This window comes from Atractosteus spatula, chromosome 24, assembly GCF_055471065.1.
Source record: "Atractosteus spatula isolate fAtrSpa1 chromosome 24, fAtrSpa1.hap1, whole genome shotgun sequence".
Taxonomy (NCBI): Eukaryota; Metazoa; Chordata; class Actinopteri; order Semionotiformes; family Lepisosteidae; genus Atractosteus; species Atractosteus spatula.
The window spans coordinates 13,705,075-13,722,570 of NC_142729.1; the positions used below are offsets into that span (position 1 = coordinate 13,705,075).

The window sequence follows — 17,496 nt, forward strand, 5'->3', positions numbered from 1 at the left end:
GAGTGCTGGCTGTGACGAATTGAACCGGTTTCACGGGTATTTTCAAAGTAGGAGGCGAGATTTCCAGCGAAAGACACTCCCCCCCCCCCTCAAAAACCCAGTAAGTACAGTACTTACTAGTTAAAGGCTAGGCTCCCGACTACGGCGAAAGGAACCCTTCTTTCATTAGAATACAATGAACATATTTTAGCCCTGAATGAATTAATAGCAAACATGGTTTACATAAAAGACATTTTTCCAAGAAAGTTTAGCCTTTGTCACTAATGAAACCACTAAATAAAGACATAAATATACAAATCTTAAGATTTTTAAAATACATGACTTTGCTAAAATTTATTTGAAAATAAAAACAATTACAACCGCCAGGGGAGAGAGAGAACAGGGGAGGGATGTTGGTTTTCCATAAGGGGCGGGGCTATGGAAATTAGGTCTGTTTGGGAATGTGTAGTTACATGTTCTGGCTGTTTGTGAATTATCGTTGTTGAGTATGGAGTGTTGAGGTATTGATTTTGTGTAATGCTTTATGTTGAAAATTGAGGTGGATTTTGTTTATGATAAAGAGGATAAACTGGGATGGGAGGAGGGTTTGGTTTTGCATAAGGGGCGGGATTATGATAATTGGAGGACTTTGCGAGAGTAAAATGGTTTGATATATTTGATTTTGTATTGTGGTTGTTATCTATGTTTTTGGTTGGTATTATGTTTATATGGTTGTTTTTGTTGGTTGGTTGTTATTATGGTTATTAATAATACGATCTATAGTTGAAATCTGAGCCTAAATAAAAAGAAAAAGCAAGTGATTAGGTTTATGAGCAATCTAATTACTTATTCGTTTAAAACGCTATATAAAATAAAGTTTATTATTAATTTGCTGGACAGAGCGGTGAACATTATTATGCAAACCAGCACGTCTTTTTTCTCCAATCAGAGGGGTGTCAGATGGTGTCAGCCAATCACCATTCTGCGTTGGGTAGCAACGGGTGACTGTTCTCAGGCGGAAGATGTAAACAGCTTAATGTGTGTGTTAAATATTTTTTTTAAATTCAATTAAACGGGCACAGTTAAGACATTAAATATACATATACATACTGTATACAGTACAGTTTGCATACGGTAATATGTTTATGTTACGCGATTAAAAAATAAATAAATAAAACTGGAAGGTCCAGCACCAGCTGGATTCGAGCACACAACCTGCCCGTTGGTAGGCACGCACCTAGACCAGTCGGCTACAAGACAGCTCACATGAGCAGGCAGGCGAAACAGCCCTACACAGCCCTGCCGCAGTACACGGATATAATCATACCGTTATTAAATTCTTGAGATACGCGATTCCATATTATATTCCCTTTTAATCAAATTCTAAAAGTATGCTTGTTGACTCTGGTATCACGTTAAAGACTTCGAAGCTTAAAATGTTTAGGGAGAAATGGAATACTGGTGTGTATTTTTTTCTTTAAAGTACCAAGACCAGCTATATACTGTATGTTTATGTTCCAAAATTAATATCGTTTATGGCTTTCACACGCGTTACAGTATGCTCCTATTCTTTTTATGCTCAGCTACTAAGATTTCCCTTCAGTGGTAAAATTCAATACCTACAACGGGCACAGCAAAGACGTTTTTACTGTAAGTCTTTCTACGACAGACCAACGGACCACGAGTGCCCCTGTCGGTCAACCAATCACGTACTGCGGTGCCCCGCGTCATCTTGCGTCATCTTGCGTCATACTGAGCGACGTCACCTGCGGTACGTGTCTGTAACGCGCACTTTGAATGGCTGCATCTGTAGCTCTTTAAAGATCTGATTCCTTTTTTATATTAATAGTTTATATTTTTTGTAACACTCAGTACTACCACTCTACATTGTTCGATCGATTGAGGATATAATTCATAACAGTCTCAATCACATGGTCCATTACCTACTGGTCTTTATTCCCTTTTTGTCTTAACCTTAACAGAGTTCCTCCTTATATCCCCACCTGTCCCAATAGTCCATTACGTGCTCAGAGAGTGAGTGAACTGGTGGTACAGTAGATAAACCTTTCCTATGTCTAACCCTGAGTCAACGGAAAAGCACTTATCTTTATCTCTGACCCTTTTCTGTGCCATCTATCAGACTAGCTTGGTCTCACAAGGGGACTACTCTTACCTATATGGGTTATTTTTATAGACTAATCTTACAGCTTTTCCTGTGTTCTCTATTGATTTCTAGACGAATCCAAAGGGAATCAGCTGCAACAGACTCATCATAGATACTTGAACTTATTTTCTTGTCTAGAGCATCGTCAAGCCCGACATGAGCATCTTACATTGACACAGACATTAAGAGATACAGTCAGCTTTGAGAGATGGTCTTTATTACATGCTCAGCAAAAGTCAAAGCTTATACATAATAAAGCTTATTAGCAAATCTGCAAAATAATATTTGAAATGAAATTATTGCATCATGGCAATCTCTATATTTCTCCTTTTCACCAAATCTTAAACAGAAAACATTTTCTTAGGTAAATTATGTTCGAATGTGTTCCAAAACAAAGCTAGTTAAATTTTGTAATGCATATAAAAATCAATTTTCTACGTACAATACCCTTAATAAATGAAGATTGCATAACAATTAAACACGTGAAAGAGACAGAATTGCAGAGTGCTCTTACTTGTTAGCAGATGTGGAGAGTTCTTTATCTGGTAACAAATTCAAGGAAGAGTACAATTTTCTAACACTTTCTGACATTCCCTGACAGGCTTCATGTATGTACTGTATCATGTTTGTATTCCTCTCTATTAACCAGGGATCTCCTTTAGAAGTACTGTGTGGAAACAAAGATGTTGTATTTTGCTTGGATTGAAAATGAAAAGAGCTGTAATACTGTAGATAAGGCATCAGGTTCTTTAAAACCCAATCTGTGTGCATTGTCAGCCAATTCATCTTCTTTTTTACAGTTCACTGCCAATTTAGTATTGTACTGAATCATATGGTACATATTTCTAGTTTTCTAAAGAATTGGCAGTATTATGATATGATGTAACAATCATATTATGAAGACACAGGAATGTACAGTATTATGATCCAACAAATAAAATACTCATTTTAATTGAACACCCAGTCATTTCTGAATCTTCTTAAATTGTGGTTCTAGAAAATCTTTCTAATTCATCATATATCCCAATAAGGAGTTAAAGGAAATAGAGCCTTAGGGACATGTTTTGCTTTAAACCACTTGTCTTGAGGAATAACAGCCCGACTATCATGAAAGATGATACAACCTGTCTTATAAAAAAAAAACAGAAAGAAAGCTGCAATGATGTTGACAGTGGGGGTATATTATACAGGAAAGTATAAAGTATTTATACACTAGTGAACAGATGATTGTGGGAGTTGTCTTTGTCCCATAAATTCCATGAACTCCATTTACAAATTCCCTCTAAAGTCTACTTTTTGTTGCTTCACTTTTTCAAAACCTTTTTATAATTCTATACTATAGATTTAGGATTCTTTAATCTTTCAAACCAGATATGATGAACAGAGAGGTGCATTGGCTAACAAAAAGCATCTTTTCAGATTAAAAAATAATCAGATTCAGAATACTGTTTGAAAATGAAAAGAAAAGACTAATTCCTAATGCAAGAAATTGTATAGCGCTAATAAAATGATGTTATGTTTGAAAACAAAATCAACAAACTGCATCAGAGGTTTCAGATAAAATCAACACGTATCTCGAAATATATAATCAGGAGCATCAAGGGAAATATTATATCTATCCTAATATGTTGGTCATCAGTTTATCATTAATTTCACATTCTATATAAAGGTGTATTTAATCTGTATCTGTCAATACAACTCCACAAATGCTGTTTTAAAAAATATGCAAATAAGAAGCCTAAATCATAAGCAATGAACAATCTAACTGCATCCATGTCTATAAAACTACTGATTTAACAAAAAAACCCTCAGATTAAAAATGTTCTCTAAAATGCCAACTCTTTCATTGTGTAGGTTTTATTGGTTTCACTTCTTTCTTTCTGCACCCACAGCCTTCTTTATCTCAGTGATAATCTTATCTTTGTTGAGACTGACATTCTTCTTAGCTACATTCAGAAGATCATCAAGCTCGTTTTCATTGTATGACAGGTTGAATGTTTTGTAGATGTTCTTCATTTGAACAATTTTTTCCTTGCCTGAAAGAAGACAAAATTATGATGGAATAATCATTCTTGTCTTGACAATTTAAAGTGCTTTAAATATGTCAAACTAAAAGCAAAACACATTAGAAACATCAAAATAAGATTAAACAGTACAAGTTGTTAAAAGAATTAGAAAATTAGTATAAAAAGGTATGTTTAAAGACCAGATGTAAAAGTTTCGATTGATCTGTAACCTCATATAAAGGCTGGGATCATTTTGTAGTCTCGGAGGGACAAAACACTAAGCATAATCTCTCAGGATAGGACCTCATTTTGAAATAGAGACCAGAGTCCAAAGACAAGTAACAGTAAACCCATGTAGTCAGGAGCCAAAGAAAGAGCTAAAAGGTGAGCAGCAGTATTTTCAATTTTATTATAAAATCCACACAAATCTATTGTGAGGAAGCTAAAGCAGGAGAGATATGCTTCTGCATTTTAATAACAGATAATTTGTTTAGGTGGGTAGCTGCGTCAGCATGCATAGGCTGCAAAGGAACAAGTAATTGGTTTATTCCATGCTGAATAAAAGAAGAAAGTAAACACAACGTTTCAGCCATGGAACCTTCTTCAGATGTCACCCACACCTGAAGAAGGCTCCACGGCCGAAACGTTGTGTTTTCTTTCTTCTTTTTTACAGCATGGAATAAACCTATTACTTGATCATTTGTTTAGTCATACTAGCAGCTTTGTATTACAATAATCAAAAAGACAAATTCAGGCACTGGCATCTCTGACTCAAACTGGAACAAAAACATGTTATAGAATAATGTTACAGAGTTATAAATATAAGATAATAACTTCACATCATTATGATCACAATAAATACATTGTCTTTTCAAGACAAAAACTGTTTAAGCTTTTGCTTGCCTGTGTCTGAATCAAAGATAGTCTCATCACAAATAGACCACTGTGTTGCTTTACATGCTGGTGTTTCCACAAATTATTTTAACAAGCTATACTGGATACCTTCAGAAGCCAATTCTTATACAGGTTAACTGACACTTCTGAATTACCCCTGAATACAATGCGTGTCTGCCCAGCATTGGACTAGCATTTTCAAAGGTATAGTCACACCTTATGTCCTGTGCCTGGAAAGTTAGGCTCCAGCTCATTTTAAGCCACGATGGGTAAAGTTATTAAAAATTGATGGTTGGATAGATAATTTTTTCCCATGATCACATTACTTCTGTTGGTCTCTTTGCACTGGATTACATAATTACCTATTAGATGTTTCTACTGACAACTGATGTACAGAATATCCAGGTGTCTGAGGTGAAAACCTGATGACAAGGTAAGTGGTTTGATTAGGGTCTGATTCACTTACTTTCACAGGAGTCCTTGTTGAACAGAGGGAAGTGCATGACTGTGGGGGTTTTATCAGCACTGTAAACGTAGCAGCTTAAGGGACACTCCTTCTCCTCCTTAGTCACTGGTGGAATGGGTGGGAAGGGAATGTTGTTCTTCTCACAGTATTTAGCTGCCTTAGTGACAGTCTGGGATGGGAGTAGAGAGAGGAGTGCAGCAGAGAGGTTTGCGAAGGGGATGGGGGTATGTCAAAAGTTAAGGAAGGAGAAGAGAGGAAAAGGCACAGAGAGAAGATCAACAGCTTTATCCAGCTAGGATAGCAAAAGGTCTGTACTGTTTTAGTTTAGTAATGATTTCATCAAAGTATGCTCGGTCACACTGTATTAGGCCATAATTTCTCTTGCACTTCTGAACATGAAAAAAATAAAACCATTTAAGAAATACACGACTGCACAACACTGAAAGAGGTGAGAAGTGGTTGGTAACATTTAATATATTGTGTTGCATACTGTATAAGTTTATCTCATTCTTGGCTAAGGGAGATGATTTGATGCAAAGCATGTAAGCCTATATACTGTATAAGACTTCACTATACTGAACTGCTAAATATTGTGATTTCCAATACAGCGTCTTACCAAAAATGGGTCTTCATTAGAAAAATCAAATGACAGAATGAGCTTAACTCTTCTGTCATTCCTCAAAACCAATGGGTAGCCACAATCATTGGCAATAGCAGCATCTTCCAAGTAGATCTTCTCATTATTGACCAGATATTCAGGGAGAGTTTTTGCTGGACAGGAAATAAAAGGCAAAAATATTGATGCCATTGCTTTGGTACTTGTGTTCATAATAATCATGTAATTTATAACAGGTGTGTTTTATCTTTTCTTAAGAAACAATATCATTTTCATGCATTCTATTACACTGTTTATACAATGTTGTTTCAGGATGATTCACATCAGTATTAAAAAAATTATAAGCATGTCTTTTTGATCTCCAACTGAACACTCTTATACTATAACTATAACTATAGGAACATCAGAAAAGCCAATGTTGAGAACTGGTCGGCGCATGCTGCTTTATTAACACATTATACTATATTTCTATATAATATTTGATCACCATTTCATGTATTTCACTGCTGTTCATATTCTAACCTGTGTCAGGGTATTTATACAGGAAGTTGTGCTTGGTTCCCCATGTCCAGCTTAAAATGAGAGCGAAGATTTTCTTGAACAAATCAGGTGTTAGGTCCATTTTTTCAAGTGAATCTGAAGGGATAGAAAGGAAGTACAGCATTAGAACCTGGTTTTTACCTGTACACGTGATTTAATCCTTAAGGAAATACAATAAGTTGAATTCAATGATAAAAGCTTGGTTCCCAGCTTTTCACATTGACATCAGTAATGTGAATATGAACATCCCTTGATTAAAGATGCTGATAAGTAAGATTTGTTATTGCAGTATTTCAAACTGTGTAAATTTATTGCATTTTTTTATGAAACACAGTATTCTAAATGTGATTTGTAGAAAGTATCTTATAGAACATAATTGCTATATATAAAAGGGTGGCAATGGTGGTTAACATTGCAACCTCTCAGTACCGGGGCCCTGAGTTCAATCCTGGACTTGGGGTGCTCTCTGCATGGAGCTTGTATGCTCTCCCTGTGCTTGTGAGGGTTTCTGCCAGGTGTTCAAGTATCCTCCCAAAGTCCAAAGACATACTGAAGTGGTAAGCCATCTGGCTTCTGGGAAAAACAGGTGCTTATGTGAGTATGTTTTTCCTGCAATGCAATATAGCTTTCCAGGGTATATCCTGACTTGAGCCTGTTGCTTGCCAGGATAGGTTCTGGCTTCTCTGATACCTTGTATTGGATTAAGAGGTTAAAAATTCCTACAATTGCTAAACATAATTGCTACGATGGTTTAATTGCTGCTTAGTTTCATTGCATGCCATGTGTTTCTGTTCTCAGGGAAAAATAATTCCATGATGACTTACCAAAATTCCATAATTTCTAAATGGAACTGAAATACTGAAATCTGAGAGTGACAAAGAGGAGATAAATGATCATACTGCATAGGAAATACATTACCCTTGGAGAGTCAAGTTAAGAAAAAGAAAACATCACTTACAGACTTCACTGAGACTGGTTCATACTGTAATGCTGTTGGATTTATATACTGTATTTACCTGTTTTGCTTCACATAAATGTTTGACAGTGTACATAATAGCCAAGAGAAAAAAATCTGTAAATAACTATTGTTTTCTTTTCTGTATGAGTTTTTTAAATTGTATTATCCATATTTTTTGTAATATTAGTACCTAGAAATCCCATTTTCATTTTACTGAATTAAAATTGATATATACGCATTATGAAAGTGAACATTTAAAATCCAAACTTGAATGCTCACACTGAGAACTTTCATGGGTGAAAAGTCAAATGTCAGTAAAAACTGCAAAGAAAAATAAATAATTTATAGTAAAGCCATCATAATAATTTGCTTTACAAATACAAATTATTTCAGGCACACAGTATTATTTTGACAAGTTATACATTTAGATTAATGGCCTCTATGGTATGGTATGGTGTATGGTGCAATAGTAGTGGACAAAAAATAACACCACAGCATTTCGTCAATCCGATCACGTATTCTTTTCCAATCATATAAAGTAAGTCTTGAGAATCTCACCATGCCTTTGACATGCTCATAAACGATATTAATTTAGGAACATAAACAAAAAGTTTTCCACTTTTTTTCTAAACATTTGAAGCATCAAACTCTTACACGTGTTTACTTTAGAAACGTTTTTACGTTGCTCTTTCTGACTGTATTAAGTTTATATACTTTGTAAAACGTTGTTTTAACCTTTTTTCCGAATACACTCGTTATAGCAGTAAACAAAAGCATACTTTTCAAATTTGATTAACAGGGAATTTAATATGGAATTGTGAATCTAAAGAAATTAATAATGTAATTATATTCATGTGCTACTAAAGAAAGTAGTACACCTTCTTTGGATATATTCGGCTTCAAAGAAACAAATAAACATTTCTTTGAAAAACTGAAATAGCAAATATTATGGACACTATATTGACATTTTTTATATTTCTAAATATCACAATATGTTTGAAGCTAAGTCATTTATTGATAACAACAAATAATTTCAAACTGCTACTACTGTCGTTATTACTGATAATAAATATTATCGACACTATATTGAATTTGTTGGTATTTCTAAATATCACAAAACATTCAAAGTTAAGTGAGTTAAGTGATTACCATTTTCCATGAATACTTGCGCTCATTATCGCAGTAAACAAAAGCATACTTTTAGAATTTGATTAATAGGGAATATAATATGGAAACACGTATCTAAAGAAATTAATAACGATTTTAATTTAAGGATCTAAATATATGTATTTACATAGCTGGTAGTACTACTGAATTCCACTTTCTTTGTAAACATGTTTTAGTTTAATTTGACTCATTCATTCATGATGAATTGTGAGAGAGTGATAGATGGAGGCAAGATGTAGGTTTCTTGTCCAAACAACATTCCCCAGAATGCAGTGGGAAATTGGCGTTTTACTCCTGATGGTAACTCCAACAAATTGTCACATTTCACATCCTTGCGAAACAATCATGACATTGTCATCCAACCTATGGTTTGATGGTTTTTTTTATTTTGAAACCATGATCTTGATATGCAGGTGTGAAGTAGAGTTAACAGCTTCAGATTTAAAAGGTTATTAATAATATCTTCAGTGTCGCATTAACATTGGAATGTTCTTCCAAGTGAAAAAAGAGGCAATAAACAACATGGCTGCTCTATATATTTTCAGTTTACAGACCGTCCACAGACGGTTACAGACTGTTTACAGACCGGTAATTTATTATGAATAATATCTTCTATATCGCATTAAAATTGGAAAGCATTTTACTGAAGTAAATCCACCTATTTTCCAACCACTTTATCCAGTACAGGTAACAGTTTCACCCCTCCCCCCTGTCTGTCTGACCTCTTTTTAACCATTCTGTGCCTGAATCGCAGTGCGTGAGAAAAATTGAATCTTTTTTGGGGCTCAAATCTTGCTTAACTAAAAATTAGACACAAGAATAGTATTATTGGACAATGTTGTGAGGCTCTGGTGGAATTTTTCTGTAAACTGAAACTTTTCTATTTTCTTTAAAATTAACTATTTACTTATTTCTTTTCATTTATTGCTTTTAATTTGTGAAGCAGAGTATTACGATATTAATTGCTACTTCAAAGTTTTGTGGGTTCAAGCTTAAAATCAACAAACCGTGAAATCTGTGCAAAGGTCTCAATATTTTTGCAAGGCAAATAGCTAAGAGTATATCATACTTAGACATTTCCATCACATTCTCAAGCTCCTCATGAACAACACTATCCAAAAAAATCCTACTGAATCTCATTCTAATCTTCAATACAGCACCTCTAATCCAATGGTCTGAAGAAACAACCTATTTATTTAATCCACAGTGAAATCTGACTCTCTCAGAATTTTTAAGAAGTGCCTTCACATCCAATAAATAATGATGTTCATCTGGAATTAAAAGTTTATCTCATTACATTGTAGTGGTAATGCTTGTTAATAAGACAGAATTAAGCGTTGCTGTGCTTTCCTAAATGAGCCCCATCTCTCTCTTCATCTCTGTGGTGCAGCCACAGAGAAGCTATTCATGCAGGCTGATTTAAGGTGTTTTCTTTTGATAAGGAACAACTCCCAAACGGGGATGCACTTAGCTAATGATCAATGGTCATCCCTGGCGCCTATCTGTCTAGGGAGTTCCAGAGGAAATCTGGACTGCATTCCTAAGTGTCAGGAGTAAGTGACTCATCTCTCACCTTGGTCAACCAATCAGGGACTGGCAGAGCGTGGTAACACCACGTGGGTCTCCAATGTCCGCCAAACTCTCAACCAATCAACACACATCTGTGTCTTGGTCAAAAAAGTAGCACAAGCTCAGGTCGGGGCTCTCCTTGGCCATTTTCGCGCACCCTCAGAGACAATCACGTGACAACCGGTGTTGTCTGCACTGGGACTTGGACTTTGTTCTAAGGGCGAGGCCGAGGATCCCGTATGTACTCAGAATTCTGCAACAACCAACATGAATGCTCCGCTTGATCAACAGCAGCCTACAGTTGGACCCTCGTCGACAACTTGAATAGCTTATTCAGAAGCAGCTCTGGACTGGGAACAAACCAGTTTTCTTCCTGTGCAAAAGAGTGACCTGCGAGGACACGCGGTCACACTCTGTGCATAGAGACTTTCTACCAGTCAGCCAGACTACTAGTAGACCCCTGGGAGCAATGACTGCACTGCGCGCCGCAGTTAGATTCCTCCGTCCGTCCTACTCCGAGCAACACCTCGACTGGTTGGCCGGTAGCCAGAGGATGCCGAGACGATGCCTATTGGACGACTGCTGGGTCAAGTAAACCCCATGTTCTACATTGCGTCTTGAGAATTTAATTGTTACCTCAACACAAGTTGTTATCAATTTAATTCATGAGTAATGTATTTACTTCCGAGTCTAATGTAACAGTGGGTAATGACACTGATTAGATATGGTATAGCCGAACGATATATTGAAATATATTCTCTGTTGTGTATCTCTTTGTGTTTGCATCTCTTCGGGATTATATACCTTGTATTTTGATAACCCTCACAGTAAGGTCTGCTGCCTGTATTCAGGCAGACTGGTATATGTTTTGTGCACAATTTATGTTTAATAAATGTATCTTGTGTATTGGATCCATGTGTGTGTGCGTTGTTAATTGTTCTGACGATTGATTGTCTAAAAGCCATAACGAACCACCTCATGATTACTGCTACAATTAATAATTGGCTCAGTAAAATCACAAAACCCCTACAACATTAATCAGTCATACATAATCAGTTGTCATTTAACAATATGTTGGAGAAACCAAAAGATATTTAACTGAAAGCTTTGTGGAACAAATTCAAATCACATTAATTAATTAGTCTACATTTCCATCTGACTGTCACTACAATAGTGATTATCGGATTGCTGAAGACATCAGCATCTGTGGATTGAGTCACTGTTAGGGTTCAAATGTTTTCCAACGACAAGATTGAGAATTGATTTTCAAACTGGAGATTTTTGGAATATATTGAAATGAACATTTTCTTCAGCAATCCTGCTGGTAAATTTGCAGATATCTTAAAAAGCAACAAGCTTACTCAACTGTGTTAATTTAGGTGAGCATGACCTTTTAGTTAGGCTGTAATTCTTCAAATTGTTCTATACTTCCCAGGTTCAAAAACTCACCCTGAATGGCCTTCATATCTTTCTTTTGTTTAGTCTCTTCGGTGTTGCCTTTTAACAAATGATTGCAAATCCATTCTGCAACATAAAAATCAGACAAATGCTTAAACAGTTTAAAGTTTTCTAAGTACAGTACATAACAGTACATTTTAATAGTTCAGGTGGGTAGCTGCGTCAGCATGCGTAGGCTGCAAAGAAACAAGTAATAGGTTGATTCCATGCTGAAAAAAAGAAGAAAGAGAACACAAAAAGAAGAAAGAGAACACAACGTTTCGGCCGTGGAGCCTTCTTCAGGTGTCACCTGAAGAAGGCTCCACGGCCAAAACGTTGTGGTCTCTTTCTTCTCTTTTTCAGCATGGAATAAACCTATTACTTGTTCCAGTACATTTTAATTGTGTGTTGGTTATACAATCTATATTTATATACTATATATAAGGCTTATTTGCAATGTAATGGAAAATGAAACACTTGTAATTTTTAATTTAGTTTGTAAAGCAAGGTGATGTTTTGGTTAAGTGGTGGAGTTCTCACCTGCTATGCCTCTGACCTGGGTTCAATTCCTAGCCACTGCCCTTTCTCTTTCTCTTTCTCTCTCTTACCTACTGTCTGGCTCACTCACGGCCTCTGTCTTAAAATACTTTTAATTAAGCATAGTTAAAGTCATTGTCCAACTGCTCCTGTTTTCTATGCTTATTTGCTTTTAATACAGTTTTTAAAACCAATATATAATATAGTTAAGACAAAATCTAAAATAAAATTATCTCATTATACACAGTATTAATAATAAATAATACATTACTACTTATTCACAATTACATTGCATTAAATAGAAAAATTATGTTTTGAATTAGTATTATTGTACAGTATGAATGGCTCAGGAAAGCACTAATGGGTTAATACACATTTGATTTTTATTATTAAAATACGATGAACTGTGAAGAACACATGCAGACCCACAGTATATTAAGGATTCTACAGAGTGCTGCAGTCCTATATTAGATTATTTGGAAAACTAAAAAGCTGTTGCACTGTACTTTTGTCATACCTTGCACATTCTGAATGGGTGCATCTGTAGATGCAGATTGGGAGAGCATACAGCACATTCATTACTTACAAGATATTAAAATTATACCTATATTGTACTGGAAGTCAGCGAAGCAACTGCCACACAGTCCTGAGGAAATAGTAAAAAACAGAGAGAGAGCAATGAAAATGGTTTGAGGTCACTTAATCACAGCATGGAAACAATCAGACTATTTAATTCACTACCCTTGTGTAACAGATCACTTCTTGTAGCGGAGCTGGAAAATCTGCACATATATGGTTCCTGATATATAGAAGCCTACATGCCAAACAGACCGTGCTGATGGTCCCTGTTTTAACCCAATAAGTAAAAGTGGAAATCCTCACTCAGTCAAAGCCATTTTCTTTTTACCGGCAGTTAATACAAGGCTGGTATTATGAACAAGGCCGTTGCTAAGACAGAAAAAGGATAGTTGTTTTAACCTAAATTGCAAAGGAGCAAGTAAAAGGTTTATTCCATGCTGAAAAGAGAAGAGAGAAAACACAATGTTCCGGCTGTGAAGTCTTCTTCAGGTGTGAGAAAGACAGGGCAGACAGCAAAGATTAAATTGCACAGAAGAACAAAAGCTGGGAGAGGAGAGGAGGAGGGAGGGGCAAAGAGGCAGAGAGGCCACTCAGAAAGTGCAAAGTGGAGAGGGGTGAAGAAAGGTGTGAAGTCAAAACCTGCATGAGAATAGAGAAGATTACTTGAAAACAAGTCAGTCATTGAGAGAAAGGGGGAGGTGTGAACCTAGTTTCAGGATGAGTTTTGTTTCTGTTGTTTTTCTACAATGAGAGTTGAGAAACCCTTCTCTGTGAACCAAAAGTTTACATAGATTATGTGATCAGCGGTTAGTGGAGTCACCATGGGCATCTCTTCCATTCAAGATAATTTAGGAGCACCTGGGAACAGCCATCCCTATACAATTATTAATTTCCCTAATTTCCTAATGCAAATCTAACACATGGAATGTCTTATCACCATTACCAAACATTATGTAAAAGCCCAACACAATAAACTGAAGTCCAATAGTAATATATGGTAAAGTTCCTCCATTGGCCTAAAAATCTTTTGTGTGTATCAAAGGCTTTGGCATCCAAGTAAAGTTTTTTCTTCATCTATAGTGTAACAACAAAGATGAAGAAAGACCTTGCAAGTACAGGATGTCCATCTCATCTCTGTGCTCCTCCTCATTCCCTCCTGCAAAACGGCTCCCAAAGAATGGTGTTTCCACAAAGGCTCCATACCCAGAATACCCCACTTCATGGCGAGTTATCTCACACCAGACCCCTGTGAGAGGAAGAGACATGGAGAAAAGGAGGAAGAGCAGAAGAATAGTGAAGTGAGAAAGGATACCAGAACTAGAAAAACTCTTTCATCCCTAAATCCATGCTAATCTCTAAACCCATTTTGAAGGCACTGAGGCCACTCTTGTGTGTCTATTTTTCTAATATTAAATGGTATTATTATTGTTAGTTAATAGATACAATTAATATTCTTGTTGTTTTAATGTAATACCTTGTCCAACTTTTGTTGTAGTTGTTGAGTATATAAAAAATGTACTGAAAATGAGAACTGTGACATCCTGGTTGGAGGTCCATAAAAATTGTTTATACCCTTTATACAATTAAGGTATATGGTAGTATGCATGGCTAGTTTGAAGGATATGAATCTCTAAGTCCTAAACAGCCCTTGGTTGAATGGAAAAGAAAAATAAATTAAGGAGTTTGGACACAATGGAGGAAATCATCCGCCTCAGGTATTTAAGGAGGAGAAGGCACACCGTTATCTTTTATATTGTGTAGCGTGAGAGAAACCAGGAAGTTTTACCAGGAGACAGAAGGATTTATTGGTTTTTAGTTTAAGTTCTTTTTGAAGAGAACAGAAAATAGTTTTAATCGCAAACTAATTGAGGAACACTATTTGGTTGAAGGGAAAACATGGGTAAATAACACTAGAATAAAAAATATATATTTTTCTTCAGAAAAGTTCAGACTTCAGAAAACTCTTATGATTTGTTGGTATAACCTGCCAGGGCTGTTGACTTCATATATTATTTCATAGAGCAAATAATAGTTTACACAGAAAGTAAGGTCCATGGGTTCAATTATCAAAGAAGTTAAACAAGTCCTTCTTTTTTTTTAAATACATATTGGCAGTTTCGTAAAATATAAATTATTTTGGACTGTTAGTAGCCTTATAGTTTAGCTCTAATGATCATTTCCTTACCTTTATCAGTAGCAGCTGGTTGGTCATAATTTTTCAGATCAGATTAGGTGCTAGCGATGCGGTCTGTGAACATTTAACATTTACTATAAAATATGTAATACTGTATATGGCCTTTCTGCAGGATTTTAAATAAGATTTATGTTCATCCATCATCATGTATCTTACCTCTATCGTATTCATCCTTCTGTCTCTGCTCCTTGTCCACAACTGCCAAGATGGGGTAAGGGTTGTTCATTTCATCATCGGTTTCCTTAGAAAAATGTTCTTCATCCACCTGGAAAAAATATATTGTAGTGAAGACCCAGCAATGGTACGCCCCAGGTACTCCCACCAGGTTTGGAGGGTCTCTGAGATCTTCAGTGGGGCTCACATAGCTGTATACAATTAGAGATTATCTAAAGGTTAGTTTTCAGCTCTAGTAATTGAAAAAAAAATCTAGATTCAGCACTTGTGTTCTCCCTTTAGAGTTACTTGTCCTGAATAGTAAGGTCACATCACCTTAAGCATGAAACTTCTGCTAAAGCATCAAATCATAATAAAATATCCCAGAATTTCCTTTAATTTGTTTCTATATCCTTTCCTATTTTATTGTACACACCAATGGTGTGCACTAATGAAAATTAAGTAAAAATAAAAAAGTGAATTTCATTTTTGAGCAAAGATATATTGTAGGGAAATAAAACCTTTAGTAATTACAATTTACCACATTAAACTGTACGCTTTACTCAGAAGCATCAATGAAGAGAGAGAAAGACTTTCGGAAATACACAAATACATGATGACAAAGATGCTAGAAACCCAGGCAGGAAGGACTGCTGACCTGCTTCACCATGTCGTGCACAACTGTAGATGCAAATATATCTGTGATGGAAAAGTTCTCATCCTTTTCTGCCTCCATAATTCTTGCCAATGCTTTTAGACAGTCAAACGAGCCAGTTGTGAGTCTTTGCACCATCTCTTTCTCTGCCTTCTCTAATTCAGAGGACCAGGTCTGGTTGTGGTACAAAGATGTCAAACACCTGCATTCATACATAAACAAGAGTAGAGACCAGGAGAAACGTCGGAGCTCAATCCTTATATCTTACAGAATTAGAGCAGAATTAGAAGTTCTGCTGCTTTATGCGAACCTTCAGAATTCATATTGATTCCACAGATCCACCTGGCACAAACCTGGACCCCAGAGTCCAGTCTCTCAGACTCACCAGGTAGATCCTGACACTCCACACAGGTACATGATGGTGTCCAGCAGGTTCTGAGCCCCCAGCTCAGTTAAAGTCCCCATGAGAGCCACCATGAAGCGCAGACCCCCCCCTGAGCCCAGCACGGCAATAGAGGGGACACAGTCCTGATTGAGGAAGAGAGAAGCAAGAGAAAGAGCATGATAAAAAACAGTGTGTTAGTCTGACAGATAATTATTAGGCTATTAAATAGTGTAAATGAATTGCAAAGTTACTGAGATATCACAACTGTGTATCGTGTACCCTACTCCACTCAAGGGTGTCCCTTAAAGAGAAGAAGATTCAGAATTATTTAAATTTAACATTCTCCTATTATGTTTCTCTCATGAAAGCATCTAATGTAAATAACAACAGTGCAAGAATCTACTTACCAGCAACAAAAGTGCAACCTGTTATGGTATTTGTAATATCACCACTTAAGATCATTAAAACAGCATGAAATATTGTAACTCCATCTTGGCTGTCACCCTCTCCACCAGCGCTATTTAATCACTCCAACTCAACCTACAATTTCATGGTTCAAACTGAATTATTTCTTCTTCCATTTACTTATTCTACTTCATTTCACAAGTCCCTTCCCTATTAAGACCTGTAAGGTGCCTGTTTTGCACACAATTCAGAGCCCTGATCCTTGCCTACTGTTATCTCAGACAATGCAGAAGCCTGCAAAATCTTAGTTTCATTTGTCTTCCCATACACTTTTTCCCTTTCTGCTCTGCCTCTTTTATTAGACTTTATGTACTCTCCATTTTCCCCAAAGCCTGTCCATTCACCACCCTCTCATCTATTAACTGCATCCATGTAATCAGGAAAGGAGTAACATGCCTGTGGCATTCACAGCAACAATAAACCCCTACGACAAATGCTAACTAGCATAATTAATTTTCTTATGTCATATCTTTTCACTAACATGACAATGCACCTGCTACAAAATAAAATGTCTTTATTTTCCTGATAATAACGTTGTGATTTTGATGCTGTTACAACCCCAAGTGTCTAGGGGTAAAGGGGTGTAACATTTAGGATAATTTTTGGATGCAGGTGGGTTCTAGTGAGGGACTAGGAAGCGTGATAACAAAGGTGGATGCAGAAGTGATGATTTTAAGTAGAATAAGTGACTAACAAGACACGATAACACACAGGGGTAAGGAACTAGAGTGG

The 17,496-nt window shown here is 36.2% G+C and overlaps 1 protein-coding gene across 1 annotated transcript; it reads right to left on the bottom strand.

The window, feature by feature from the left end:
• Positions 1-2,350: 2,350 nt before the first annotated feature.
• Positions 2,351-16,436, bottom strand: LOC148815945 (cytosolic phospholipase A2 gamma-like). The gene is made up of 10 exons (XM_088904763.1): positions 16,300-16,436; positions 15,918-16,116; positions 15,263-15,371; positions 14,018-14,158; positions 12,938-12,979; positions 11,809-11,883; positions 6,648-6,761; positions 6,126-6,280; positions 5,510-5,678; positions 2,351-4,179 (listed from the first exon to the last, which is right to left on the bottom strand). The coding sequence occupies exons 1-10, from the start codon at positions 16,389-16,391 to the stop codon at positions 4,010-4,012; spliced, it is 1,266 nt and encodes a 421-aa protein (XP_088760889.1). The 5' UTR covers positions 16,392-16,436; the 3' UTR covers positions 2,351-4,009.
• Between the last annotated feature and the right edge of the window lie 1,060 nt (positions 16,437-17,496).